The following is a 27,703-nucleotide window of genomic DNA, read 5'->3' as shown; positions in this document are numbered from 1 at the left end:
CTTTCAGCCAAGAGTCCTTTAGCAATGCAGGCTGATTAAATGTTAATTAAAGGAAGTAGCTGCAGTGGAATTTCATTCCTAGGTGAGAGATTCTGCATCTCTAAACCACAAGTCTTGGCTCTGCTTCTTCCTCGAGCCAAAATGTGTTTTTGGGAATAACTAGGGAACGTGGTATTTCTCCTCTCTTACCCTGGCCATGTTGCAAATCCGGAATATCCGGTTGATGATATCTTCATCAATGTCTGCTGAAACAAACTCCACCTGGATTGGGCCATAACAACAGGATGTCTTCTCTGGCCAGTACTGCATACAGAGCTAGGAATAAATACAACACCAAAAAGAAATCTTAATTATTAACATATCGTATAATTCCTTTTGCATTTATAACCAGCTCAAAATCCATCACCCATTTGTATATCGTGGCTTTGTTCAGAGAAGATCTCACTCTAACTCAGTAAAATATTTTATATCCTGAATATGAAGAAAAAAAGAAATATATTTTAGGGCCTGAACTTTTCTTCCTCTTTATTTTTGTATGAACACAATTTGGAACTGATTGAATTCTGGGTCTAGAGGTGCAGAGAAGGTGGCTGACAAATGAAGCTTCTGTAAGGATAGAGATTTAACAGGAACATTGAAAGATTAGTGTCTGTAGATAAATTTAATAGGAACCTTAGAGATTTGGTAAAAATGAGGAAACAGTACAGGCACGAAGAAAATTAATCTTAATTCAAACAAACAGGATTTTTTTTTTCTCTGTAAGATAAATTTTTCATTTTCTGGCTCTACCAGTGAGCAGGGGAAGGAGAGTGAGTTTGTTCTGAGAGCAACAAGAGCAACTCTTGTTTTTAGTGTGAGCCACAACTGCACCTCTGAAGTTCGTGAAGCAGGCTGGGAGTCTTTTTCTTGTGCTGATATTACTGAGTTCAAAAAACACCCTATGCACACAAATTACAATCTAAGGATTTTAAATCCAGCTGGAAATAGATCATGGCACAAAAATATTTTGCATGAGAGCTCATTAGCAGTTTCTGCTAAGATTGTATTTCTTTGTGGCTTTTTTCCCCTTCCTATTTTCAAGTGTAATTTTGTACAAGTTTTGAAACCCCCAGATGCTCATTTGAACTCGATCTTGAGCTTTTCAAGTTCAATCACTGCCAGCAACGACGCCAAGCGCGTGCATGCGGCTGCATTAATTCTGCACTCCTGTTCTTCCTTTGATCATACAGGATTGAAACTGGGTGGGATAGTCACACAATCTTCTGCATCTTTGCCCTTGTTAGTTTTTCAAGATTAAGCAAGCCAGCCAAGACCACACAAGCAAGTCCTTTGAAGGGTTTCTTTACTCTTCCTTCAGACTTTCAAGCTGCCTAGTGATCTCCTCTCAAAGCATCTGTTCCTCAGGCAGGGAGATGTGAGCTGAGAGGAGCCTTAGCAAACAACCTCAAGGTGCAGTGGAAAGCAGAAGATGAAACCTTTCCATAGGATGGAAAATTCGCTTCTCCAGAGCAGGTCTGTGAATGGCCACCTCTCCAAACACACAGGTGTGTACACTGTGAAAACTGCCTGCTGTGTGCTCTGACCTCCACAGGGGTTTATTTGCCTTTCCCCTGGGATCAGGCACTGATGAACAGACAGGGAATGACAATATTGTCATGCAAGGACAGGGCAGGCACAGTGACAAGTTCTCTTCCATAAAACTCCTGTCCACAATGGATCTGATGATCTGCTGGAGGATAGGAAGGACTTGCACAGAGATCTGGATGGATGGGCTTGAGGCCACTCAGTCACACAATGGTTGTGTGTGGTCTGAAGGGCAGCAGAGCTGGGGAAGGGTCTGGAGCCCCCAGGAGCAGCTGAGGGAGCTGGGAAAGGGGCTCAGCCTGGAGAAGAGGGGAAATGGGGGAAACCCTCTCACTCTCCACAAATCCCTCAGTGTGCAGCCAGGTGAGGGGCAGGCTCTGTTCCCAAGGAACAAGGGATAGGATGACAGAAAACAGCTTCAAACTGTGCCAGGGAAAGCTTAGATTGGCTGTTAAGGAAGATTTCTTCACTGAAAGGGTGGTCAAACAATGGAACAGCTGCCCAGAGCAGTGGTGGAGTCACCATCCCTGGAGGGATTTAAAAGATGTGCAGATATGACACTTGGTGGCATGGGTTAGTGGTGGCCTTGGCAGTGCTGAGGTGGACTCAATGATCTTAGAGGTCTTTTCCTCCCCAAACGATTCTGTGATATCAAACTGTCTCACTGGTAGCTCATAAAATACAAACTTTAAAATCCTCCTTAACTTCCAGTGCCACCTGGGTGTTCTGGCATTGGCTGCACTCTCGAGGTGACACTGTGCTACAGAAACTGTCAAAGTGACTTCATGCACTGCCAAATCCCCTTTTCTGTGCCTACAGACCACATCATCACAGCAAAACTTTGCTAGGAAAAAAACCTAAGCTTTGTGCAGAAAGATAGTCACAAGAATAACACTGGCTAGGGCTGAAAGGTTTGTGTTTTCCCAGAACCAAGAGTGAGAAAGTGTGTCATTTCCAGAAAAAGGTGGGTTTTGCTTTGAAGTGTCAGGAAAAAAAAAGGTGAAATTTGTCTCTGGATTCAATGCCAAGATGCAGAATCAAGGAGATGGAAGAGGAAAACTGAAGATACAGAAGACCTCTGGTTCCTCACAGAGTGGTGGGACTCTGCAGGGCACCAGGAGAGCCCACTGCTGAATGAAGCTGTCACTGGGGCTGGAATGGAAACACTGCTGGGGCTGGAATGGAATCCCACCGAGTTCCCCTTGATGGGACATCCCCTTAAGGACTGGGATGATTGGCTTCTTCATCACCATCCAAAAAAGAGACCAATAATTCACTGCCTTCAAGTGTGGTAAGACAAATGAAAGAGACAAATGAAAAACTAATCCATGAAGTACCAACTGCTGAGGGCTCCTCTCCTCTCCTTGAACAAGGGCTGTAATGGGTGAATTAACCATGCCAAATGTACTCTCCACACAAATTGCATGATTACACCTCTTTGAAAGCTGTTATCCTCTGCCACTCATCAGCAAGGTGGCTGGAGACACCAGGGCAGGAGGAATGGCAAAAGCTCCTTCCTGGCAAGCTCAAATGCTGAAAATAGCCAAAATCCAGTAGCCAAAATCCAACTTAGACATGGAATTAAAAAGAAAAAAAAATAAAGAGAGATAAAAGGACTATATTATTTTCAAACCGTGCAAAGCACATTTCTCAGAATTACACAATCATACTGGAAATCATTCTGGGGAAAGATCCTTCAAATTATTTCAGCTCTCATGGTTTTATTCTTCTGGAAATGCCATGTGAAAAAGGCAAGCATGAAGCACTCTGGGGCTGCACTAGGGAGCATTTTCCTGAACCAAACAGACAAAAATATGAAAGGGGAGATAGTGGGTTTGGGAGGGAAATTTTGGCCTGCAAACATGAAGTAATTCTGTAATAGATAAAGTATATATATAAAACTGTTTGATACTTTGAACTATATTTTACATAATTTTATATCAAAGTATTTCTATCATAAATGGGGAGACTTCATAGCAACTTTCCAGTACATAAAAGGGGCTTACAGGAAGGCTGGAGGGAGACTTTCCAGAAGGGTGTGGAGTGATAGGAAAAAACGGGAATAGCATCAATCTGAAGAAGGTGAGATTAGATGAAATATCAGGAAGAAATTCCTCCCTGGGAGGATGGTGAGGCCCTGGGACAGGTTCCCAGAGAAGCTGTGGCTGCCCCACCCCTGGAAGTGTCCCAGGCCAGGTTGGATGGGCTTTGGAACACCCCAGGATAGTGGGAGGTGTCCCTGCCCATGGCAGGGGGTTAAAGTAAGATGGTCTTTAAGGTCCCTTCCCGTTCAAACCCTTCTATGATCCCTCTTAACTACAATAAGAATTACATTACAAACAGCCAGGCACATGGACTTAATCTCCATTAAAACCCCAAAACATCACCTATTACTTTCCAGCTCCCCCTCATTTATTTATTGGGGTGGGAGGGCACCCACCCCGATCAAATGACAGCAGGGACTCTCTACAAACCCCCTGGATTTGAGAAGGGAGTGACATGGCAGGAATGAGGAGCCACTCACCTGTGCTGCATCCATCTCGTTGAGCATCACCACGGAGGAGCAGTTGTAATCAAACACCAGCCTCCAGAAGTCTGTGATGGTGTTGGGCAAGGGGTGCTGGGTGACAATGAAGGCAGCAGGCTGCTTGTGGCTCTAACAAAAGGGTAAGATTAGTTAAAAAAAAAAAAAAAAAAAAGAAAGAAAAATCAATCAACTTTTATTCAAAGGAATATTATACCCAGGAGGCTGTGGGGAGGCAGTCTGAGCCATTTAACCAGATTATACAAATCACATCTCCTGCTCCTTGTTATCGCTCCACAATGAATGAACGCCTCGTAATGGGATTCTTCTGCTCCCAATAAAGACATTTCATTAAAGAAGTGTCACAAGAGCAGAGATTACCCAAATCAATTATTTATATTTTGAGACTCAGCAAATAATGCTAATTCTACTATTACTACTACTATGACTATCAGTAATATTAATAATTGGAAGGAAAACAGCTGGAAGCAAATGTTCTCCTTTGCTGCAGTGGCCTCGAGGAACTCCAGAAGGGATTAGCCCCGTCTGCTGGGGCTGCCTGGGGGTGCAGTGTGACAGAGGTGGCACGTTTGGATCCCAGCCATCCTTTATGAGCTCGTGGGGAAGCATTCAGAGCCTGTGACATTGGCATTTAATTTCTGATGTTATTCTTTCACCTCAAAAAGGCCCCCTGACCTCAGTCTTCCTAAGCACGAAGGGGTGGAGCTGTGCTCCCAACCTCTGCAGGGCTGAGTTAATGAATGTTTGGGATGAAAGGCAACAAGCTGAAAACTTTATCACTTCCCAACCACAGCAGGCAAGGCTTAAATAAGCCTGGAAACTGCACGGTCCTTTGTGCTGAACATCTGTGGAATAGACTTGAATCAAAAGGCACACCAATTCTGGGGTAAAGAAAAAAAAACCAAAAAAGCACAAAAAAACCCTCCAGCAGAATAAAATTTTAGATTTAAAGTGAATAAATAAATAAAATCCTGAAGTATTAAGCTGCCCATTGTGGGGGGTTGCCTTTTCTCCTCCATGTGGGGCAGATGTGGGTGGAAGTGCTGGGCAGGGAAAAAGGGGCTTCTGAGTGTGCACGTGTGAGGAGGGTGATGGGACACGATGTACAGAAAAGGAAAACAAAAGGATTTACTGAGAAATTTTCATCTGCAATGGACTTTTGTCTTTTTCCCCACTCTGCATTCCACATCTAGAAACACCAGAATGGGTCAAAAGTTGTGAAATACCAACCAGTGGTGGCAACAGAGTGGGAAATAAAATACTGAGCCTTATCCCTTAATTAAACACCAGAATGTTCCTGCTATGGTTTTTTCATGATGTGCCAGTAGCAAATTTAGTTGAACTCTTGGCTGAAGGTCATGTGTGCTTGTGGGATTTGCCATCAGGAGAAAAAGAAACCCTCCCCAGCTCCTTGCTACAGGTGAGGACCCAGGTTCACTGTCCTGTTTCAAAAGGAAGGTGACACAGATGTGTGAATTACTCATGCAAGAGAACATGTGTGGGATTATGGGGCAACGATGATGTTAGGGACACATAAATTCACGTTTTTCTCTGAACCCCATGGATTAAACACAAATTTATCATCCCTTCTTCATGGCTTGACTCACGAGGTGACTTAAGTCTCATTTCTTAAGGATTATGTTCCATTGTTTTAGGGGAGGGTGAGGGACACTTTTGCTCCTTTCAGGGCAACGTGGGATGGATGGAGGGTGTCCTCTAAGAGTCCCTGCTCAGTACAAGACTTCACACCTCAGCAAGAACAGCTAGGAAAATGCAGGATTCTGGCTGTTCCCCTGTGATTATTTTTGTCCCCAAAAATTCCTGAATCCTTTATGGAAAGATAAAGGAGAGCCAAAGAACATCATAGCAGCTGAATTTCAATGACAGGTGAAAAATTGCTTTGTACCAAAAAAAAATTAATCCACTAGAATTTTTTGGGGAAGGATCCAAATATTAGCAAAGTGATTTGAGGTAACAAGGGCTGAAATGTCCAAACATTCCCAATCCCTAAGAAACCAAAGACTGGATTGTGCTTCTGCAGATGTGCAAAAGCACTAAACACACTTTGAAAAAACAAGCTTCCTTAGGCATGTTTGCAATGAAAACATCACAATCTTGCTGAAAAAATCTAAAATAAATTCTGTGACTGTTTGACTGAGTATCTTAAATGCAACAGTATCACTGTTTCCCAAAGACTGAAGAACAGACAAAATTTAAAAACAGAGACCCTGCTGCTGCCAGGGAAAAATGATGGCATTTCACCCTGGATCATATTTACACATACTCCAACTGCAATAATTAGTGGCTTTAAAGACATTTGTGTCCAAAGGCAGCACAGCAAAAAGAAGCCATCAACATAATTCATCCTTCACAAATGACCCGTGCTGTGAGATTGAAGGCTATAAACAAAGTGAGGGAAAACGCCTTCGGACAGAGTCACATCAGCTCAACTCACATCCTTTAGCCTGAAAATATTTTGCACATTTGATCCCTGCACTCCCACATTCTTAACTGCATAAGATCATATCAATCACTCACTCCACACTGCAAATTATCCTTTTCAAACAGCTGACCTGGCAAATATTGCTCTTCCCAGTGGATAGAAAACCAATGGATGGGAAAAGCTGTCCCCCCACTTTTTTGTGCATCTACCTTGCTGTGATCCAGCCTCAGACTGCACAATGAGGGATGCCTTTGTCAAAAACTTTCTACCAATGTGGTGCAGAACTAGGATGTGTGATTGCAGAATAACAGCATGTAACAGAATATGCTGAGTTGGAATAGACCCTCTGGGATCAGCAAATAAAGCTAATTCTACTATTACTACTACTATGACTATCAGTAATATTAATAATTGGAAGGAAAAATCCAACTCCTGGCCCTGCACAGCACCATCCCCAAGAGTGCCCAGAAGTATTGCCTGAAAGCCTCTTGAACCCTGTCAGGCTGCTGCTGTGACCACTTCCCTGGGATAATCATCCTCTGGAGGACATATTTTGGTAACAAAGAGAAAATTCATGTGTTTTGCCCAATTTGGAGATACCAAACTCAGAAACTACAGCTAAGTCAGCATTTTCTTTAGATCCATTCTCCCAGAAAAGCATCATGAGAGGGAATTAAGTCATGGCAGGGTGTGCCAGAGCAGTGCTTACATCCATGAGTGCAGCATTGATGTAGTTGCTGGACTCCCCATCCACGGAGATGAGGAAGGGCAGGCAGCGGTCCAGGGGCAGCACGTCCATGCAGCGGTTCTTGTCGTGGTTGCGGGGCAGCAGCCCGATGCTGCAGTCCTCCGGCCGCACCCGCGGCGTCACGATGTTCAGGGTCTGGGCAGGGCAGCGAGAGGGGAGCAAGGACACAAACAGGCTGAGTGCCTTGCACTTCACTTCCAAGAGTCACAGAATCACAAGGTTGGAAGAGGCCGCCAAGACAATTGAGTCCAACCCAGCCCCAACACCTCAACTGAACCAGTCTTGTTTTAAACACACCCAGGGATAGTGACTCCACCACTGTGGTATTCACATTCTTGGACAGAGAGAGACATGATTCTCTCTCCCAGGATTTTTCCTGGGAAGCTGTGAGACGCAGTGATAAAGCTCAGAAAAAGAAGAAAACAATTCTTATCTCTGTTGGCTGCTCCTGTTGTTTGGCACATGTGGAATGCATTATGGAGATTGTTTATCCAAGAGTGATTTGTTAATTGGACACTGGTGATGGTTGTGTGGCTTGATTGGCCAATTGGGTCAAAGCTGTTTTGTGACTGTTTGGAGACAGTCATGGGGTTTTTTTAGTATCTTTTTAGTATGGTATAGTTCTATTATAGTATTAATGTAATATAATTTAGCTTAATAAAAGCAACTTATTCAGCCTTCTGCAATATGGAGACAGAGCATGTTATTCCCCCTTCAAGGGTCATTTCTTCGGTACACCACCTCCCCGGGCCGGCTATTCTGGAACTTTATCACTCTTTCTGTAAAAAAAATTTTCCTAATATCCAACCTATATTTCCCTTGGCACAGTTTGAGACTGTGTCACTGCCATATGCAAAATATGTTTGCTTTAAAGGGACTCAGAGTAGCAGTACTTTGGCTATTGCATATAGGTAAAGACTTATAAAATAAGGGCCTTGTTACCTTTGTAAAATCATGGCTCAGGCCTGCTACTTCAACTAAGCAGAAAAGGGCTGTGGGAAAGTGACTCAGCTGAATTAGAGGAAGAAAAACAAGTTACAGAACCATCATGTGCTCACTTCATGGTTTATGGTGGTTGGTTGAATTACATTTGTTGTGCTTAAATGGGATGTAACTGATTATGAAGTAACTGCCTAAAAAGGCCTTTTTTTTGCAATAAAGGTCTCTCCTTTGCACCTACCTGGGGATTCTGTGTTACTCAGCTTCAGAACATTTGGCATCCCAGAGATAAAAAGGAAGAAGCACTAAGGAGCTTGTTGCTGTTTAACACGTTGTGTTTTGCAGATTGTCCTGAGGAACTCTTCCTAACATTGTTAGCTCCAGCAAAATTTGAAAGCACTATACACCTCCCAAACATTTCCAGCTCTAAACCCACAGAGCAGCTAGATAACATTGCTGTTCTTTCCGAGATGTTGGAAATAGGTGTCACAGGTAAAAGATGCAGCTTTGAGCTGGTGATGGAGTGAAACCTCCTCCTGTTTCTATCATCCTTGGTAGAAGGATGGAAGCACAAATTTATTTGTGTGGAAGCACAAATCCTTCCCCTCTTCAGGTGGGTCCTGTGCAGGTGTACCCGGAGTATTGACCACCCAGCAGGTCAGACTGTTCAGAGCCTTTGGTGATTCCTCAAACTACTGACTTATCTTATAAAAACCTAAGATGAAATGTTGTTTTGAGTTTTTTTAACAGAAAAATCTGTTTGATTTATATATTACTAAGATTGCTACTTTGCTTTTGAAGTGACACATAGGATGCTTCACTTACATAGTCATACCTAATCTCTGGGGCCTTGCTGTCAGTCTTTGACTGTTATCTGCCTTTTCCACAGCTTGACAGACTATGTTTCTTTAAATCTATTTTACTTTTGTGTTCCCCATTGTGGAGGCCTCCTGACAAACCAGTCCAGGTTGGTCAGCAAGGATCAAAATTCAGAAATCAAAGTGAATGCATCTTAGCACCAGTGCTTAAGTGGTGGTAGATCAATGGTTGTCTGATGTCATTGTATTTCCACTTTTGCATCTCCCCTTCCTGAGCAAAGCCCATGGAGTCCAACAGTGAACTCTCTGCAGACAGAAGAATACAAAATATTTACAGGCCACCCCCCCCCCAATAAAAAAACAAAAAAACAAACAAACAAAAAAAACCCCAGAAAACAACAAAAAACACCTAACGAAGAGCTAGACTTCTGCCACAGAGAGGTTATGAATGAAGAGGAAGGTCAAACAATCCAAGATAAAAGAATGTGTCCAAGTATAAAACTTGAAATAATATAGTTGCTCTAAATTATTCAGGTTCTACATTGTCTAGAGATGGAAAGCAAGGAGCCTGGCTGGGGAAACAACATAAAATCTCAGATCTCTGACAGTGCAGATAATCAGGCAGGTAATTTGCTAGCGATTTACTCCTGCCTATTTTATGCTACTCCCCTCTCTTTCCTGTTCCTGTACTGATTCAGATTACAAAACCTCTCCAGAGTGAGCTTTCGTATGTCCAGACAACATGTAGAGCATGAGAAATACATCCAGCCTTACCTCAGGGCCAATGGGACCTAAATACCACAAACTGCAAGCACAGATCTATAGTTGTATCAACTGGTTCCTAAAGATTGCAGCAGAGATACCAGTTTTTGCATTAAATCCAGACAATCAGGGCTGAGGAATGCTCTGAGCCAAAATCCGGTAAAAATAGATTCTACAACAAGACAGACACTGAACCTCTTATGCAAAGCACAGTGGAGCAGTTCCTTCCCACAGGAGCTGCCAGCCCCTGGCAGCTCAAAAGAACAAGCACAGAGGTGACAAATCCTGTCTCATATCATGACAAAATACACCCAGCAAGCGGTGGCTGTTTTTTTAATGGTGTTTTTTTTTTTAACAGCATTTGATGAAGTTCGGCTCTGGCTCCTTCATGGCAAACCAGAAACACTTTTACAGACCTGCTATCACTTGATAGAACCAGATCTTTTTTTAATTGAACTGCCATCAGTTGGGATCCACATTCTTTATCTCACTATACCAACCCTGATGATTCCCTGTAAGGCTTCAGATAAAAGACACACATTCTGCCTTTACATAGAGAGGGAGGAAAAGAGGCCTCTGTCTCAGGCTGGGGATCCCAAAAGATATCCTCTTGCTGCCAAAGACACTTTCCTGGGAGAGGAAAAGCAATTAAAGCACTCTCCACCTTTTTACTCTGAAAATGAGTGGCCTCAACAAATTGTAGATGTCTCTTTCTTTCCTATCAAACTCACCTTGCTCCAGTTTTCCCACAGTCTTTTTTTTCTCCACATCGATGTTGGCTCAAAATCAGAGATCCACAGAATTTTTTGATTTGGAAGAGACTTTAAAGCCCATCTATTCCACCCCTCCAAGCCCTGTCCAACCTGGCCTTGGGCACTGCCAGGGATCCAGGGGCAGCCACAGCTGCTCTGGGCACCTGTGCCAGGGTCTCTTCAGCCTCACGCTAAAGAATCATAGATTCATGGGGAATAAGACTGGAAAACTTAGTTCAGTGTTCAGAATTCTGGGTGAATTCTCCACTTTGTGCGAGGAACAACTGCACAGGGCCCACGTCTGGAGTGTCCCAAGCCCATTTACCAGGGTGGGATAAGCAGCAGGGACAGGAAACAAAGGAGAGGCCCACATTTTTTTGCTTGCCCTGAGCAAAGAGCACTAATAGAGCACTTGTGAGTTTTACTGCCCATCATTTTGGATCTCATCACCAGGTACCTGGCAAAGCATCTGCAGTGAGCTGAGGGATTAATTCATATTTAATTGAAAATTAGCAATAGCCAAAATAATGCTCACTGAGTTCCCTCTCTCTCCTGTGTGGAAGGTTGTCAACAAGTTGATTGTCAAAGCTTGGAAGCACCATATGAGCCACAAGAATGGATAATAAGGCACCTTGAGGCATAAATGTTTCTGTATAAATTATGGAAGGAAACGAACAACAAAATACTCATTAAAATAAGAAGTACAACATTATGTGTGAAAATTAGTACCCTTGCTCTACTGGAGTGATGGGGACAATTTTTTCTTTGCTGAAGGCTGAATAGTCCACGCTCAAAAACAAATCTGTGCCTGACCCAGTAGTACAAAAAAAAAAAAATCAACTGAAATCAGACCTTGGCTCAGTGTCCCCCTTGTCTGCTCTGCTGGAAATCACAAAATAACACACAGAAATTGATTAAACACCTTCAATACACCAACTGCAGTGACTGAGACATATGAAATTACCTGAAACTCATCTTTTATCTGGCTGGAATTGGTCTGTGGATCCAGTCTGCTGATGTTGTAATATATGGATCTGAACTCACAGACTGGAATGGCTGTGTTGCCACAGAGACATGCCTCCAAAATGGCATCATGGACAAACACGTACTGCTCCTGCACAGGGGAGGAGATATTAAAATCACATTTTTAATATAGATCATGAAACTCTTCATTTTTCTTAAGTCATGCCCAGTATGCATATTTGGCTCTGCTTCACATGGAGACAAATTACACAGTGTGCTGTGTGACAGCTTTGTGAGCATATTTCATCCATCATTGAGTGTGAGGTCTCACGTGTTCATTTCAGATTTAGACGGAAAATGGGGAATTGGCACTCTCGGGAATGTTGGGACAAAATGGGGGTGGGCTGAGCAGGACATCGGGGTGTAAAGCCTCTCTGCCCACAAGGCAATGGTCACCTCCAATAACACCAGAGAATCACAGAATTGTTTAGGCTGGAAAAGACCTCTAAGATCACTGAGTCCAACGCCAAATTCACCAGTGAACATATCCCCAAGTGCCACACCTGCATGTGTGTTAGATCCGTGCAGGATGGCGACTCCACCACTGCCCTGGGCAGCTGTGCCAGAGCTAGGCAACCCTTTAAATGAAGAAATTTTTCCTAATACACAATTTAACCTTCTCTGGCACAGCTGTACAGAACTAATAGTTTTCTTCCGCATTCTGGGTATTTTGGGTAAAACTCTTTCCCTAAAGTAAATATGGGAAGTCGAACAAAGTTAACAGCCCCTCTCTGTTCCAGGCTATTGTCCTGTCCCTCAGGAAGGGAAGGAGTTAAGGGACACACATAAAACCTGTGCAACAGGATAACAGTTCCACAGGAGTTTGTGCAGGCACTGTGTGATGGAGCAGCTTGCCTAATCAGCACCCAAAGCTTGAATCAAAGACGTTTTGTTTGCTTTGCTTGTAATTGATATACACAAGGTACTACTGGAGCCTGAAGTATTCCTATGAATGAGTCATGAGAGGCTTCAGGAGCTCTTTTTTCCTACTATGAGAATAAAATTAATCAGCAATGCACAGACCTAAACTTCAAGGCTTGCCCTCCTGTGTTGGAGGCCCCGAGTAGCTGCCACTGAATTGATTCGGTGCAAATCCAGGCATGCTCAGCCACCAAAAGTTCTGCATAATCAAGGCACAGAGCAAGCCAGTGTTGACTTCATAAATTGCTGGGCAGAGAAGCTGACAGGAAAGCAGCACCTCGTGCAGGGAGAGCTGCTGGCACCCACCTCTGTCTGCACCAAATTGACCCTTTGGGAGCGCAGCTCCCGCACGCAGTTGAATATATCCACCACGCCCTCATTCTCTGCCATGTCCAGCATGATGTCAATGGCAATAAAGCACCCTGTCCTCCCGGCCCCAGCACTGGAAAAGAAAAAAACAGGAGGATCTGTGTGACTCAGGGGCTGTGGAGAGGCAGGGCTCTGTGCAGGAGAGAATAACAGCAGCACACACACCGCTGTCTCCTCCTGGGAGCTGCTCCTGCTCCCTGCAGGATTCATTTCTCTGTTGTAGGATTTAAGAAAATGAAGGGAAATAGTATTTCTTGAAAGGGAAGCAGAAACAAAAGCTTTGTGTTATTAAACATCAACAAAATATTGCAAAAATACTCATTATAATTTTACAGGTCAGGTCACTTGTACAAAACAGACACAATTCCAGAAATTTTCTTCCCTGGGACTCTCCGGAAGGCATGCATAGATTTACTCCAGTGGGCATGATGAAAAGAGCTCAGTCCTCCAGCTCAAATGCTTGTTTTCCCTTTGGAATCCAGAGGAGTTTGGATCCTGAGGAGGGTGATTTGAAGTTATGGATTGTAAATCACAGAGAAAGGAGCTCGAGGCTATTTGAACCCTTCAGTTCAGAGCTCCCCACTGCTTGTGAGAATCAGGCCATCTCCTGCAAAACTGTGTTGTCATCGTGTCCTTCTTCCCCTCTGGGAAATCATCCAAGCTGCTTAGGTGTGAAGGATGGAGAGAGGAGAACGTCTCTTCACATTACTCTGAAGGAAGCAGAACTCTGCTCAAACCAGGGAAACTTCGGCTGCACTGCAAACTCCACCAGAGCCGAAAGCAAGGAGATATGAATGGCCATAAATTAATGGACCAGATTAATCAACTGCTGAATAGTGAGAAGATATTTTTCATTTGCAGAATTTTAATGAATAAGTGGCATTTCCTCTCCCTTTATCTCTCAGCTTTTCAGAATTTTAACAAATAGTTTTAACAGTTCTATATTTAGAGGATCCTGGCACTTCATAAATATCGAACAGTGATCTTATCCAGCCAGGCATCAGTGGGGAGAATTTGGTAATTACCACTTAAAGCAAGTCATTAAAATTCAAAAGCAGATAAATAACGTGGAGGAAATGGCATTGATTCATTAAAATGGGAAGGATGAAAAATATCTCCTTGCTTTCTTGGTGACAATGACAATGGTTCAGACACCTTCCAGGGCCAGCCCCATACCATGGCACCAAAGCAGCAAACTCAGGCCCTCAGCTGTAAATGAAATCTCTTTTGCCAATTCCTCAGGCTTAGCATTACTTGATTATAAAACTGATTGCTAAAAAAAAAATAATAAAATTCCAACAAAACAAACACCTACCCAAATCCAAAACTGCTTAGAAAATATAAGTTTTAATTGATTTTCCTTTTTAATGTAGTTGTGGGATATATTTTCTCTCTCAAGACACAGAATGGGAACTAGAGGCAATTCCTTGTGGATGGAATGGATTGGGGTGAGACTTTGAGACAGCCAGCTCTGCTCTCTAGACTTGTGCTCAAGCCACATCTTCTTTAGCTCACACATGCCCTGAGCCCTGCAGACATAGCTGCTGCTACAAATCCAAACTCTGGTTTTGTAGCAATGCCTTTCCTTGCATTTGAAGCCATCTAACTCCTTTTATTTATCAGCTAATTTTGCCAGCTGGAAGTTTTTAATCTGAGATTCCCACCCAACTCCTGGGCTTTCAGGAAGCCAAGGTGCCCATGGGCTGTCAGCCAGACAAATATTTCAGACCATAAAAACACAAAATCATAGAATGGTCTGTGTTGGAATGGATCTTAAAGATGGTGTAGTTCCAACTTGCCTTCTGTGGGCAGGGACACCTTCCACCAGACCAGGTAAGGCCTTTAATGGCGGCACAAAGCTGAGCTGCAGCACATGGGGGTACAGAGAAGCAAAGTTGCTGTAAAAATCCTTGATTTGTGTCAGCATTGTCCATTCTGGACATGAGGTTTGAGGGCTGGAATGGCTGTCCCAGATATTCACCAGTTCCCCAGCTCTGCTACGAGCATCCAACAGAGCACAGACCACTGTGGGGTCTTCTACATTTGAAAGGTCCTCTCTGACCTACTCCCATCATCTCTAACTCATGGAAGCTTGGCTCCAGATCTGCCACTTTAGGGAAGAAAAGCATTTGTTTCCTGGCTATGAGTCAAGGGATTGAGCTAGGAATACAACTAAGACAGTGAAAACTATGTATTTTAATTAAAAGCTTAAATGAATCAAGGTGTTGAGTTAGAAATGTAGTTAGCAAAGATCATCCATTGTGATTAGAGCTTAACAAGGAAATTAATTGATACCAGGTGGGGATAACTGAAGCAAAGTTAGGAATGACAGGTGAAGTATTGTAAAAGGGAAGAACCATGAATATCACTGGCTTCTAAGAATGAGAGTAGATTTGGGGTTTGGGCTCCGACCAGCAGGTCAAGAAGTCCTGCCAGCTTGACACAGGTGAAGAGTTTACCATGAGGAAGACATCTTACTTCCTCTTCAAACAACCCCCTGACCCATTTCAGAGCCCACCGACCCAATTAAAGAGGACAGCTGCACAGACGTAATGGACATTCAGCTAATTATAATACAAAGCCAGGGAGTTAATGATTATGTATCAGGAGTCCCAGAAACTATCTGAATATGTAAAACTGTGGACATGACAACCTCGTCAAAGAGTGAGAAAACTAGATAAGTTTTCCCAGAATTGGCCTGGGAGACTTAAGGGAGCTGGAGATAAATAATGGTAGCCAATTATTAAAAACAACCTGGAGGTGTTGTTTTCCTAATACCTGTTTTCTTGTTATTCTTATAAGATCGTTTATAAATGGGCATCTTGTTAATTAGCCAGTCAGGTGAAATGTATTGATAAAATGACCAATCAGGTGCACCTGTATTGATCAGGGTAAAAAAGAAGTGGTTCAGAGTAAAGACGTGTGCTTATGCCACTTAGCTTTCTGATGACTCTGTGTCATTTCTTATTAAACAGTGACATCAAACCTTTCTGGATAAATAGACAGCAGGAATCTACGACTCCTTGCACATTCCTTTGGAAATGATTCCACATGTGTCCAGTGCTGTAGTAAATATACCTTCTTTTCAACTTCAATTCGTTGAATAGTCATCTGTCCGTGCTTCAGCGAGGCCCACAAATGATACCCCGAAACAGCTGCTGGTTATTGCCAGGCGAGAAGAAAAGAGGGGAAAGCAGCTGGAGGAGGGGCTCGGGTGGAGAGCTGGCCTACCTGCAGTGCACCACGATGGGTCCTGCCTCGGGGGGGTTGAGGAACTTCACCTGGCGGACGAAGCCCAGGAGCCCCGTGGCGTAGCAGGGCACGCCGTGGTCCGGCCAGCTGGTGAAGTGGAACTGCCGAATCTCTCGGATCTCATGGTAGCCTTTCTGAGGAGACAACACAGCCTCTATTTCTCTTCCTTCAGACTTCAATCAGCATATTCTGCTCCCTGCTGCATTCCCTCGTGCAGAGGGATAACAAGCACTGAGCTCTCACTATGCATGGAAATGTCTCCCAAGCTGCTTTTCCCTTTAAAAAAGGTTTCCAGCCAAATTCCAGTTCCCAGTGAAGTGGGTTACACTCACCTGAGGGCTGGGAAGGTGGGTGCAGGTTTTCAGTTCCAACCTGTGCTCATACCCACCTCATCAGGGTGACCTCAGCCCTAGCACTCCATGGCTGTGTTTACCCACAGCAATAAACCACCAAAAATTCATTCTTAAATCCTATTTGAGGCATTGAAGCAAGAGTCTGGGGAATGGACACACTGAGAGTGGGCATGCCCCAGGTAACAGCAGATTTTTTGCCACCTCCTGCCAAATTTTCTCTGTTTGAGATGCTGCTGGCAGTGAAAAGGGCAGAAATTGGTAGCCAGAACCATCGTTTCTGGGGAGAGCAAGTTGTTGGTATGTGAAAATCACACCTTTATCTGCCCCACAAAGGGTAACCCAGAACCCCAGGTCAGCTGTGTTTTATTTTGCAGGAAACGTGGGTGGAATCCAGCAGCAGCTCTTCTGGCCTGGCAGATTTTGGCATTAGCATTTCTCACCAAATTTTTCAATTATTTAATGAAATATGGAACTGATGTATCAGAAAACTGAAACAATATTCCCAGAGTGGCTGAAGTTCATTGACCAGGAATTTTGGAAAAGCTTTGAAACCACTTACTGAGTGTTTGGAAAGTGATTTGGACAGACCTGGAATACTCTGGCACTTAGACTTCCAATTTCTAATTACAAGTAACAAAATCTTCCAAATCCTGCTGGTTTGGGGATAGTTTTTATACTCTTGCTTTTGTTAGATTCTCATTTCTGATGAAAAGGGACCCTAGCTGGCATCCAGTTTATGTGGTACCTTTTTTCCTCTGCCATTTGCCACTGTGAAACAAGGCAGTTATTATTCCTGGCATACCATCAGCTATCTGCTGCCTTTTGGATGCAGTTAAACTTTATGCACTGTGGATTCTACTTTCGTGGCTACATCAAGATGTTCCTGTAAAATCATTTGTCCAAAAATGGAATCCCTGTCAAAAATTTAGTTTGCTGAAGTGAAGCCTGTCCAAATAGCACAGCTCCCATCTCCAAGAGCGTTCTCGATGTGTTTCCCAGAGTTTCTGAACACAAATGAAGTGTGTTGCAATTTCATCTGCCTGAAGACCTCCTTACCTTTTGGACAGTGAAGGTACGTATGACATACTCTGCCAATGGCTCTGTCTCAATTAATGTGACTTTAATATCTCCATAGACTTCTGTGTCATCTGGCCAGTATCGAACACACTTCACCTGGGGGCAAAAGGAAAATATTGAGAGGAACTAGTTCAAGTTGAGTCAGAGCTGACCTACATTTTCCTCTACTTTCAAGCTGAAGCCAATGAAAATTGGGCTTTCTTCTGATGCAAAGAGTTGCCAAAATTAACTGTATAAATTAGATCAAAATTCCTTTACCATACATAGAAACCACAAGCAGGATTTTTTTAAAGTTCCCTTTGTTGTCCGTACAAATGCAAAGGATGCATTTAGATTTTTTTTTCAATCTTTTTTGAATTTCCATACATGCCTGGCCCATATCAGATGTACAGAACACCTGACAGTCACCACCACCATCCCTTTTGAGAAAAATCTTTGCTACTGCTCCTGTAATTCTGAACTCTCTCTGTTTAACCAAAGAATTTCAGTGCATGGGGATTGTGGGATACATTTGAGACACTAAATTTGTTTGACTCTGAGCTTCCTTTATCAGATGTGGACACAAACTTGGCATTTTACCAGCTGTGACAGGCTTAGGCTAAGGCTCATGAGAGAAATCTCCTGAGCAGGTAAACATATCCCAGTTCTAGGAGCCATGTGCAAAACCACCAAAAGAAATAAAAGCAAGGCTGTGAAGCTCCAGAAGGGATATTTAGGCTAACAAAGACTATCAGGTTATTAAATGCTCTAGCATGAAGAGTGGAACAATACCTAAAGCTGAAGCAATTAGCTGCAGCAAAGCAGGCTTCATGTTCCAGTTCCAGTCATAATTGAAAGGGGTTTTATAAATATTAAATATGATTAATGTAGGTTTGTTGTGGGTTTTTTGTTGTTTGTTTTTTTTTTCTTTTACACAGAGGCATTTATTTTGAACTGAAGTGTCAGTAGAAGGTAAAGTAGAATAAATAGGAATAAATGAACAGAAGCAGATGGCATTCAACCATGAGATCTAAGGGAAATCAAACACAAAGCAGCTGAATTACTAATGGCTCTGAGTAAACGATAATTTAAATTTTTCTAAGTACCAAAGCAATGGAAAGTGACAAACATCAGGACAAAATTTTTTAAGAAATCCAGTTTCTGGCTGAGAACATCTCTAAAACCAAAACAATGCTGGTAAAAGCTGTCACAGACACTCTGCACTTCTTATTTCCTGAGGTCCAGCCTACACCTTTTGATTTATCCATGTTTGGTCCCATTGGGAATTGCCTTGTGCTGACACAGGGATGACTGGTCCAGGTCAGTCCAGGAGAGAGAATTGCTGAGTGTTTAGGAGGCCAACACTGCTGGGTGGTCTCAGAATCCATAAAAACCTCAACCCCCAGGAACAGTGACCTCAGGAACTCCAGGTTTTAGACTCTCACACAGAGTCACACATCCTCACTCCTCTGGATTTTTACAGGAGTATTCAAATCATCAGATAAGGAATACCTATTACAGAAGTACATTTTTCCTTCTGTACTGAGGAAGGAGACCGCTTCTGAGCTAGCATAAATGTGTATAACTCTGCCAAAGCCCAGACTTACAGCAGAAACATGATCCTTATTAGTCTGGAAGGGAAGCAGCTAAGTATTACAAAATCCAGCATTTTACAGAACAACCCAGAGTGGATGAATTCATTCCCTTCCTGCAGGAAGCAAAAGGCATTTTGCTGCTGGGCTCTCCTGAGCAGCAGCTGTGTTAAACACAGCCCTGGTCAGGTTTTACACGCTGGGAGTGGCACCTTACCCTGCCCACTTCCACCAGGTTGGTGACCATGACAACACTCGCAGAGTTTTCTTGCCAAATCATTCTCCAGAAATCCTTCACTGTCTCTTGCATCGGCCCTGGGGCAGGAGAGAAGACAAAAAGGACATCTCAAGAGAGTGCATGGAATGCCAATAACCCCTTCCAGCTGTTCTCCAGCCATTGTCCTGTTCCCACAGGGTCCTGCTGTCTCTCAGAGCATCCCTCTGTCATTCAGGATTACAGACACAGACAGCCTGGAGCTCTCTGGGACCTAAAACCCTTCCTCCCAGCAGGTATTTAAGGTTCCAGCATGGTGGCAACAGAAGTGATGGCTCCAGCAGGAAATTCTGTATAAGTGATGGGACAAGGATTACCCCACACTGAAGCTGTATTAAGGCTGTGCTGTAATTCACACCTGCAGCACAGCATTTCACAGTTCAGTACTGATTAATTATGAAGGAGGAAGGAAACATGCAGAAATTAGCTCTTTCCTGAAGTTTCCCCCAGAAAAAAAATTAGGTTCCAATAGCCAACCAACCAGTGCTCACAAGAGGTTTATCAGTCTAGAGCCTCTCCCTGACCTTATTTTCTTTCTTACAGGAAGCTCTTCAGGTGACTTGCAGAAGGTGGTGTTCAAATGAATTTCTTACGAGCCCCCCTCAAAGGCTCATCAGTCACAGCTTATTCACACCGCCCTCCTCAAGCAGGGCAAGCCCAAGACCCACAAAGTCCCCTGTAGCTGTCCCCTCATACTCCATGCACAAATGACACATTCTAGGCTGTGCTGCCACCTCTAAGTCTGTGGCATTTTCTATTCCTGCAGCTGAGGTTTTAAGCCTGAGTGCCATAAAGATCTTGGAAAATTCTATATCCTTCCCTCTTTTGCCCATATAACAAATTTTCAGATGTTCCCCAAAACAGATGATGTCACCCCATAAAAAGCTCCTACAACAGTGTAAACCAGCAGTGGGTTTACAAATATTTAAACATACAAGAGTGAACTTGCCTTGAGTAGCAATGTAATGGCGAGGCCGATGGTACCCCTGGAAAAAAAAGAAAATAGATGAGTGTCTGTGAGATCACAGCTCAGACAAAGCCCACCAGGGATTTGGTAATTTCCAAGTGCCAACTGCTGCCCTCTGGACAGTGTATAATTATGTAATATATTATAATTAACTGGTTATGGAATGAATGAATGAATGAATGAATGAATGAATGAATGAATGAATGAATGAGCGAGCAACTGGGCTGCCCTGAGAGATTTTAAGTGAGGCATCTCCCTCAGATGAATAACACAATCTCTTCATGCCAAAGATAAGACAGGAATGGAGAACTTCTAAAGAATTTCCACAATAAAACACAAATCCTATGTTACCTGAAAGTAACACTGAAAACAGATAGGCAAAACACTACATCTTCTTGTTTGAAAAGAAGAAAGGTATGAATTTGTCTCTGTGAAAATTCTGAGGGCATCTTTTATCCTTTCAAGAAACTATTCTAAACATTTCCTGTTGCTGTGACTTAAGAGCTGCATTCAAGAAATGCACGTACATTGGATCACTGTGTGTGAGACAAAGGCTGCTTTTCCAATGTCATTTTATAGCACTTTTAAAAAAGTCAATCTGTTTACATACATGCCTTCTGCACCACAACTTTGTGAGTAGCTGGCAAGTCTCTGATATCAGCTAATTCTATTGTGAGGGGCTGATATTGATTTCTGCACCCATCATTTAGCCCACGTCCCACTTCTGCTGGTGGATCTGTCAAACACAGGAAATCTCCATCTGCCCAGATTGGTCAGACAAAATAAACTGGAGACTGAGAACCTTCTCCCTGTCACAACACCATGTTTGTACAACGTTCAGCTGTCATTCATATCAGATCCACAGCCTGTCCCTGTGTCAGAGGCACCAAATTCATAAGCAGGCTTGTCACAGGGGGGATGTCCGGGAGTCTTACGTCGATGTAATTGGCGTTGATGTAGTCAGAGTGAGGGTCCCCATCCAGCAGCTGCAGCCTCACTCTTGAGTGATCATCTGAAGGAAGGAAAGGAAAAAAAGTGACAGTAACGATAAAGAGGAGTTTCTAAGCGGTCTGTTGTATCTGCTGACTCCTGCAAGGGCGGTATCGTGGAATTATGGAATACCCTGAGCTGAAAGGGACACACAAAGGGCAACTCCTGGCCTCAAAAATCCCACCATGGTAATTGAATATTTACAATAATCAAAAATGGAATAACATCCCATGTATTCCTGTTGCTAAAAGCCCTCTGTTTTGTGTTTAAGATGTGATGTTTAAATCCTTAAGTTAGTCATACTCTATGTTCATTAAATTCATTGCTGTCACCATAATCTATATGGAGATTTGAGACAGGTCACAAATGTTGCCTGGTTTGGGAGGTTTGGGACAGGTCTTTGCAAGGTGTATCTCCATGACAAAAACAATTTTTCTGCTTGGAAGCTACAAACTCCCTTGGGTTCATCTGATCTATGGAAACTGAGGCAAGAGCTAAAACTAACAAGACCAGGACATAATTAAATAGATCACGATAGATATAAAAGATTAAGGAGGGTAAAATGGAAATGAAACCCTGCAAATGAAAAATGGAAAAAAAATCAGAAACGGGAAGGAAATACAAATTAAATCAGAGCAACATTCCTTTATGCAACCCACAGAACTCAGAGCAGCAAAATGGCATCGAGGCAGTGTGGAAAAAAACCAACATAATCAGAAATGTTCATCTTTTTGAGGAGATTCAAAGTTACTTTAGATAAGGCAATAAAATAGCAGAGATCAATCTTTTCATCTCCCAGCATGCTCCACAGTTCAGATGCAGAAAGGAACTACCCCAGCGGGCAGATTATGTCATGATTTTCCACCGGGGGAATATTTTGATCTTTCTGTGGAACAGCTGGTGCGGGGCTCTGTCACAGGAGATCCTCCAGAGCCAGGCTGCTGATGTGATTTGCTCTGGCAATCCCAGCACTGGTATGCAGCTAATTGCAGGACTGCTTCTAAGGGCCAGTTGCTTGGCAGAGGCTACTGGGTTATGGGGGTCACTGCTGGCCACGCTGTGCACATTTTTAAATGATTTTTGAAAAGAAGTGTAATATCGAGTCCATTAAGTTTATTTCCTCCCTACCAGCTCTATGGAGCATAGCTCTCAGTCAGAGCAGCATTAATGTTTAGCAGCACTTTGCAGAACACAGGCCTGAGCACGATTTACATTCAATTAAAAAGAATCATAGCAATGAAACATAAAAATATGAGGTGTAATTCTGCAGTAACTCAGTCAAAAGGGGTTTAGTCATGTCTTAATTAAATGTAGAATCAGATAATAATTGTGAAGACAGATGTGCGAGCAGTTCTGAAAACCAAGACTTGGCCATATATTAAATATTCATTTGGCCGTGTAAAGGAATGATTCTACTCCGTTCAGCCACTGGGTGAGATTTACACACCTAAAAAAAATACAACCACATTGCTGCATTTATCAAATCCCATATCTGCATTCGAAGAAGGTCCTGCAGGTGAATCCATCAAAAGCTCTGCTATATTTGTATTAATAAATAGAACCTGTGTGGACACAGGGAAGGGGGAACATTTCTCCGAGTGCTGATGTTCCCAATTACCTGCACTCAAGGCAGCTGCAGGAGGAGTCGCAGTAAATCATGTGGTTACACAGACAACAAAAGAATTTATACTTAGAGCAATTCACACAGACAGACAAGGAGCTGATTAAACCGGACATGTGGGTGAAATACAGGGAAACTCCCGCAGACAATTTCACACTTGCAATTCCAGGCAGCAAACTAAGCTTGTTAGGAGCCACATGGAGCAAAAGCAAAGAAAAAGCGAACCCTGGAGCAAATGCCTGGGAGGGGAAAAATACTGACTCTTCCCAAGAGAACACCACCGTGGAAGTCTCAACTCATTGCAACAAGAGAACCAAAAATGATGAGACCAAAAGCGTCTCCAATGACAGGGAAAAAGAATTTCAGGTTCATTTTTTAATGAGGGACACAGACAGTGTCTGCAGCTGGAGAGCTCTGAATGACCCTGAGGAAGCACCTGCCTCTCTTCATTTAATGGAGCCAAACATCAAAATTAAGTTTCAGCACTTTGAGCCACTCTTTGGACAGAAAGTTAAAGCAGGCAGGATGGATACATCCAGAGGGAGCTGAATGGGGAAGACCTGGGAAGCAGATTGAGAGCAGCTCCATGATTCCAGGCAATTATGGATAATTATGGCTAAGGAAAAGATGCTCTGTAGGTGAAAAAAAAAGTTGTTTGTTTCCCTTTTTCTCCCCCTTTTTTTTTTTTAAGCCAAATATGGGAAAAAACATAAAGGATGAAGAAATTTAACTGAAGATTAATGCTATTTTTTTGTTTGTTTTTAAAAGGAGACATTCAGGTCTAATCGTATTTTGGGACCAAATGAAAAATGCTTTAAGTTGAACTTTGCTTTCGGAGGACAGAATTCAAAATATTTCATTGCGTATTTTACTAAAATTAGATTAATTCCTGAGGGAGATTTATTGCTTTTACAAGTGAGAGAAGTGCAGCAGGAAAAAAAAAATCTGTGCATATGTGAAACACACAAAATATTAATGATGTCTTAATGGTATCTTTATCCTTGTTCCAAAGTTTAGAACAGTCTGGATAAAAGTTCATAAAATAAGTTTCCTTGTAAATTTCTTTTTTCCACAAAAAAACTTTAGGATTTGACTGAAAAAAAAAAAAGGCAAATTACTATGCTCTTAGTAATAAGGATCTTGTACTTAGGGTTTTTTGCCTACAGACTTTAAAGGGCTATTTAAAGAACAGCAAATGCATTTATTGCCTCTTCTCTCAGTGGTTAAAATTTGTTTCTGATCCTTCTCTTTATCCACTGGACTTCTCTAGCCAAGGACACAGAATTCTTGCCAGACTGAAATGAAAGTGTTACTCAACTCTTCACTAAATTTATCAGACATCATATCCATGTTGAAAATGGACTCTAAGAAACATTAAAAATGGAGGGAAAAACAGAAAAAAAAAGTTGCATTCAGGACCACAAAAAAATTAGAAAAAACCTTAACAAATGTGTAAATGGTTTTATTTTCCCCTGCTTACTCCATTCCTTCTGCAAGTTAGCAGAACTCTAAATTTATATGAAGGGTAGTTTGACTGAAAATTGGTTAAAACAGACTTCAAAAATGACAAGAATTTCACTGAAAAGCTCCGTGCTCCCATTTTAGCACAAATTCGTTACTGTTTTAAACTCCTGTCAAAATTCCCATTAGTGATCATTTGAAGTATCATTGCAATTTCTCCACATCTCATTTTGACACCAGCACTGGATTAATCTCGCACAACTTTCGCCATCGAAACATTACGCAGCTCATCTGTCTGTCTGTCAGGGCTCCCCACGCAGGAGTGGAGAAACACAGACAGCTCTGCAGGTTCAGCCCAGGTCTAGGACAAAAGGATGATTTATCCCCACTTTGTCCTCCCCTTTCTGTTCCCACTGACCCTGGAGTGTGCCAGGAGAGCTGGGTAACATCCAGGTGGGAAAAATCGGGATAAATCCCACCTCGTCAGCATCAAATTCCATGGATATCACACAAATTCCATGGATAGCACACAAACCTGCAAGAGTTTAGGCACTACAGAAGAAATCATGGAATAAAAATGCTTGGAAATGGTAAGATTTCTGTTCTAAATCCAATACTGACATCAGGCACTGGTACAAGCTGCTTCTGGAGGTGTCCAAGGCCAGTTTGGACAGGGTTTGGGCAACCTTGGACAGTGGAAGGTGTCCCTGCCCATGGCAGGGGTAGGACTGGATGAGCCTTAAGGTCCCTTCCAACCCAAAATCTGGAATTCTATGTAGCTTTTTTTATTTCATGCCTTATCCCTGTCTGTGGGCAAAAAGTGCACTCCACCTGTGTGCCAGCTGTAAACTTCTTCATTTCTTCCACTCCAAAAGGCTTAGATTAATTCAGTTTTCCAACCCAAAGCATGAAGGAAATAAAGCAAATTTCTCCACTGTCTTTTTTGTCATCAGCTCTGTAGTTTTTTGTGGATCATCATGAGACTTCAAATCCAGGGAAAAAAGAAAGGCACATAATGTTCTCTCCATCAGCTGAAGCAATACACACCATCCTATCTCTTCTCATCCTCAGCTCTTATCTGAGAGTTTTTTATTCTTTTGTAATGTAATGGCTCTAAATCTGGGCAAGATGGAGAGAAATCAAATAGAACCAAAGGTCCCATATAGCTTCTGGACATTTTCTCTTCTCTTCTAATAGATTCAGCTCAACATCCCTCCTCCAACAATCACTTTCTGATGCTCTTTGAAGGTCTCAATATCTGGGCCCTAAAGCAGGATTAAATCATTTTACTTCAGCACATAAATGGGTACACTGCCTACGCTTGTCCCCTAAAAAAATCCTGACATCTCCACAACTGTCTTTGTTTTTACAGCTTTTATAAAAGTGCAGGAGTAAAGCTCATATAATAAAAAGTTCAAGCAGGACAGTTTCCTTCAGCATGGGAAGTCTGTTCCCACCATCCACAGTGGATTTCTGTGGTCATGCAGACCCCAAATCCACTGCTCAGCTTTTCCTTCTCTTGCTCCAAAGGCTGTTACAGATGGGAAGGAACCAAGGAAAGCTTGGAGAGCTCTTTGAGTCCTGTGCATGAACAGATCAGCTCTCAGGCTGCTCTGCAGCTTGGTTTGCAAATGTAAGAAGAAGAGCAGGTGTTGGGGCTGGCAGTGTGAGCGAGGTTTTCAGAGAGAGGAGCGATGTTAATGCAGCTCTGGGAGAGCAGTGAGCCAGTAAAACAGTCCTTGTAAAACTTCCTGTAACTGTGCTGTTACCCACGAGGCTGTAAAGACACGATCTAATCTGCTGTGGTTCACTGAGCAATGCTACTCATTGCAAGGGCTTACAAACCCACATTTTAACACCACTCTCTGAAGCCGCTGCAGAAGTCAGACCAAAACCTGACTTTCTAATTCACTCCCCAAAAGGCAGGGGATTTGTTGTTCCAGGAAGGATGAAATGGTTAAATAAATAATGTTAATTGCCACATGCAGCCTTTTACCAAATAAACAGGTAGGGGCAAGCAGTGCCTGCTCTGGGTTTCACCAGAACTACAACTGAAGTATAGCAAAACAGCTCAGGGTATAACTGTGTTCCACCTCCTCTGCTCAGGCTTTTGCCCAGTTTGTACCCACAGAGCACAATTTGTATTCATGGCCTGCCTGAAGGGAAGCACTGCCCTGCTCTTCTCAGCTCTGCTCTCCATCCTCTGCTCTGCCTCCTGCCCCTGACTTTACTCAGAGAGTTTGCCCAACTCGCCCACCAGTGGGGTCTGGCTCCAGGCTCAGCTGATAACTTTGCAATGGTTTTACACAAGATCTGATGAATGATATGTTCTTTCCTTAGGCATCCTTCTTTCCTTCTCCTTTCCAAGCTTTCTCAGTATCACTATTGTATATTCCTAAATTCTCTCTTTTAAAAGAGCCCTTGTTTCCTTCTCAAACTCTTTGTTCTGATAAATATTTGAAGAGAAGAAAGCCCACTCCACCCTCTCAGCCCTATTCCCAAATCCTTCCCAATAGTCCTTAAACTTGAGCTCCTTTTCTGACACTTCACACCGTGCAGATTCTTGTTCCTTAGCTCTGATTACATTCTGCATTCCCTTATTCAAGTTCATCACCTCCTATCTGCACTGCTGCTGTATTTATATTTAGAGCTAAAAGGCTCACGTCACTCTTCGTTAGACAACAATTTGTCTTTGTGAACACCTTCTCTTTAGGTAACATCCCATTTATCTTCCTTGATTTTGCTTCTTGAACTCCTCACATTTCACTTGGAATTCGAGGTTTTCTTTGTGATCACCTTCAACATGAATGAGATGGAAGCTTTTGCACAGATTTGTCTCTTTTCACCTCAGTTTTTGAATTATGCCAAGTGCTTCTTCAAAATCATACAGAGAAACAAATTCTTTCACATTTCCTTCCTCATGTCACACCACAGCACTTCCACTTTCAATCCAGTGTTATTGATCTGTCTTAGACTCATTTAATTGGAGTTAATTGTACAGACAGGTGAATAGAGCCTCTGTCTGGACATCTCTTCTTTGCCACTGGGACACAGAAAGCTCAAAGCTCACAGGAGCTGAAATTAGGGGAGACAACTGCCATGCTAATTGTAATATTCCAGAACTGTCACTTCCATTTTCCACACGGATAAAGAACACTGGTGAACTTGGTGACTTGCTCACAAACCACACAAAGCCAGCAGCAGAACTGGGATCGCATCAGGGCTCACAAACT

At 42.7% G+C, this 27,703-nt stretch overlaps 1 protein-coding gene across 15 annotated transcripts in view; it reads right to left on the bottom strand.

The window, feature by feature from the left end:
• The window catches only part of PTPRT (protein tyrosine phosphatase receptor type T), a 530,400-nt gene that overhangs the window by 10,780 nt on the left and 491,917 nt on the right, over positions 1 to 27,703 (bottom strand). For 14 of the 15 annotated variants that reach the window (XM_072917006.1, XM_030288709.4, XM_030288699.4 and 11 more), the window contains 10 exons: positions 21,334 to 21,410; positions 20,381 to 20,417; positions 19,375 to 19,472; positions 17,566 to 17,682; positions 16,136 to 16,290; positions 12,842 to 12,977; positions 11,556 to 11,705; positions 7,282 to 7,455; positions 4,109 to 4,240; positions 190 to 315 (listed from right to left, as the gene is read on the bottom strand). In XM_072917006.1, the coding sequence (XP_072773107.1) occupies positions 190 to 315; positions 4,109 to 4,240; positions 7,282 to 7,455; positions 11,556 to 11,705; positions 12,842 to 12,977; positions 16,136 to 16,290; positions 17,566 to 17,682; positions 19,375 to 19,472; positions 20,381 to 20,417; positions 21,334 to 21,410 (1,202 nt within the window). The remainder of the gene's footprint in view (positions 1 to 189; positions 316 to 4,108; positions 4,241 to 7,281; positions 7,456 to 11,555; positions 11,706 to 12,841; positions 12,978 to 16,135; positions 16,291 to 17,565; positions 17,683 to 19,374; positions 19,473 to 20,380; positions 20,418 to 21,333; positions 21,411 to 27,703) is intronic. The other variant, XM_072917003.1, reaches the window with a different exon arrangement.

Source organism: Taeniopygia guttata, chromosome 20, assembly GCF_048771995.1.
Source record: "Taeniopygia guttata chromosome 20, bTaeGut7.mat, whole genome shotgun sequence".
NCBI classification, from domain to species: domain Eukaryota; kingdom Metazoa; phylum Chordata; class Aves; order Passeriformes; family Estrildidae; genus Taeniopygia; species Taeniopygia guttata.
The sequence above is the reverse complement of the archived record's forward strand: the minus strand, read 5'-3'. Positions and strand labels throughout refer to the sequence as shown.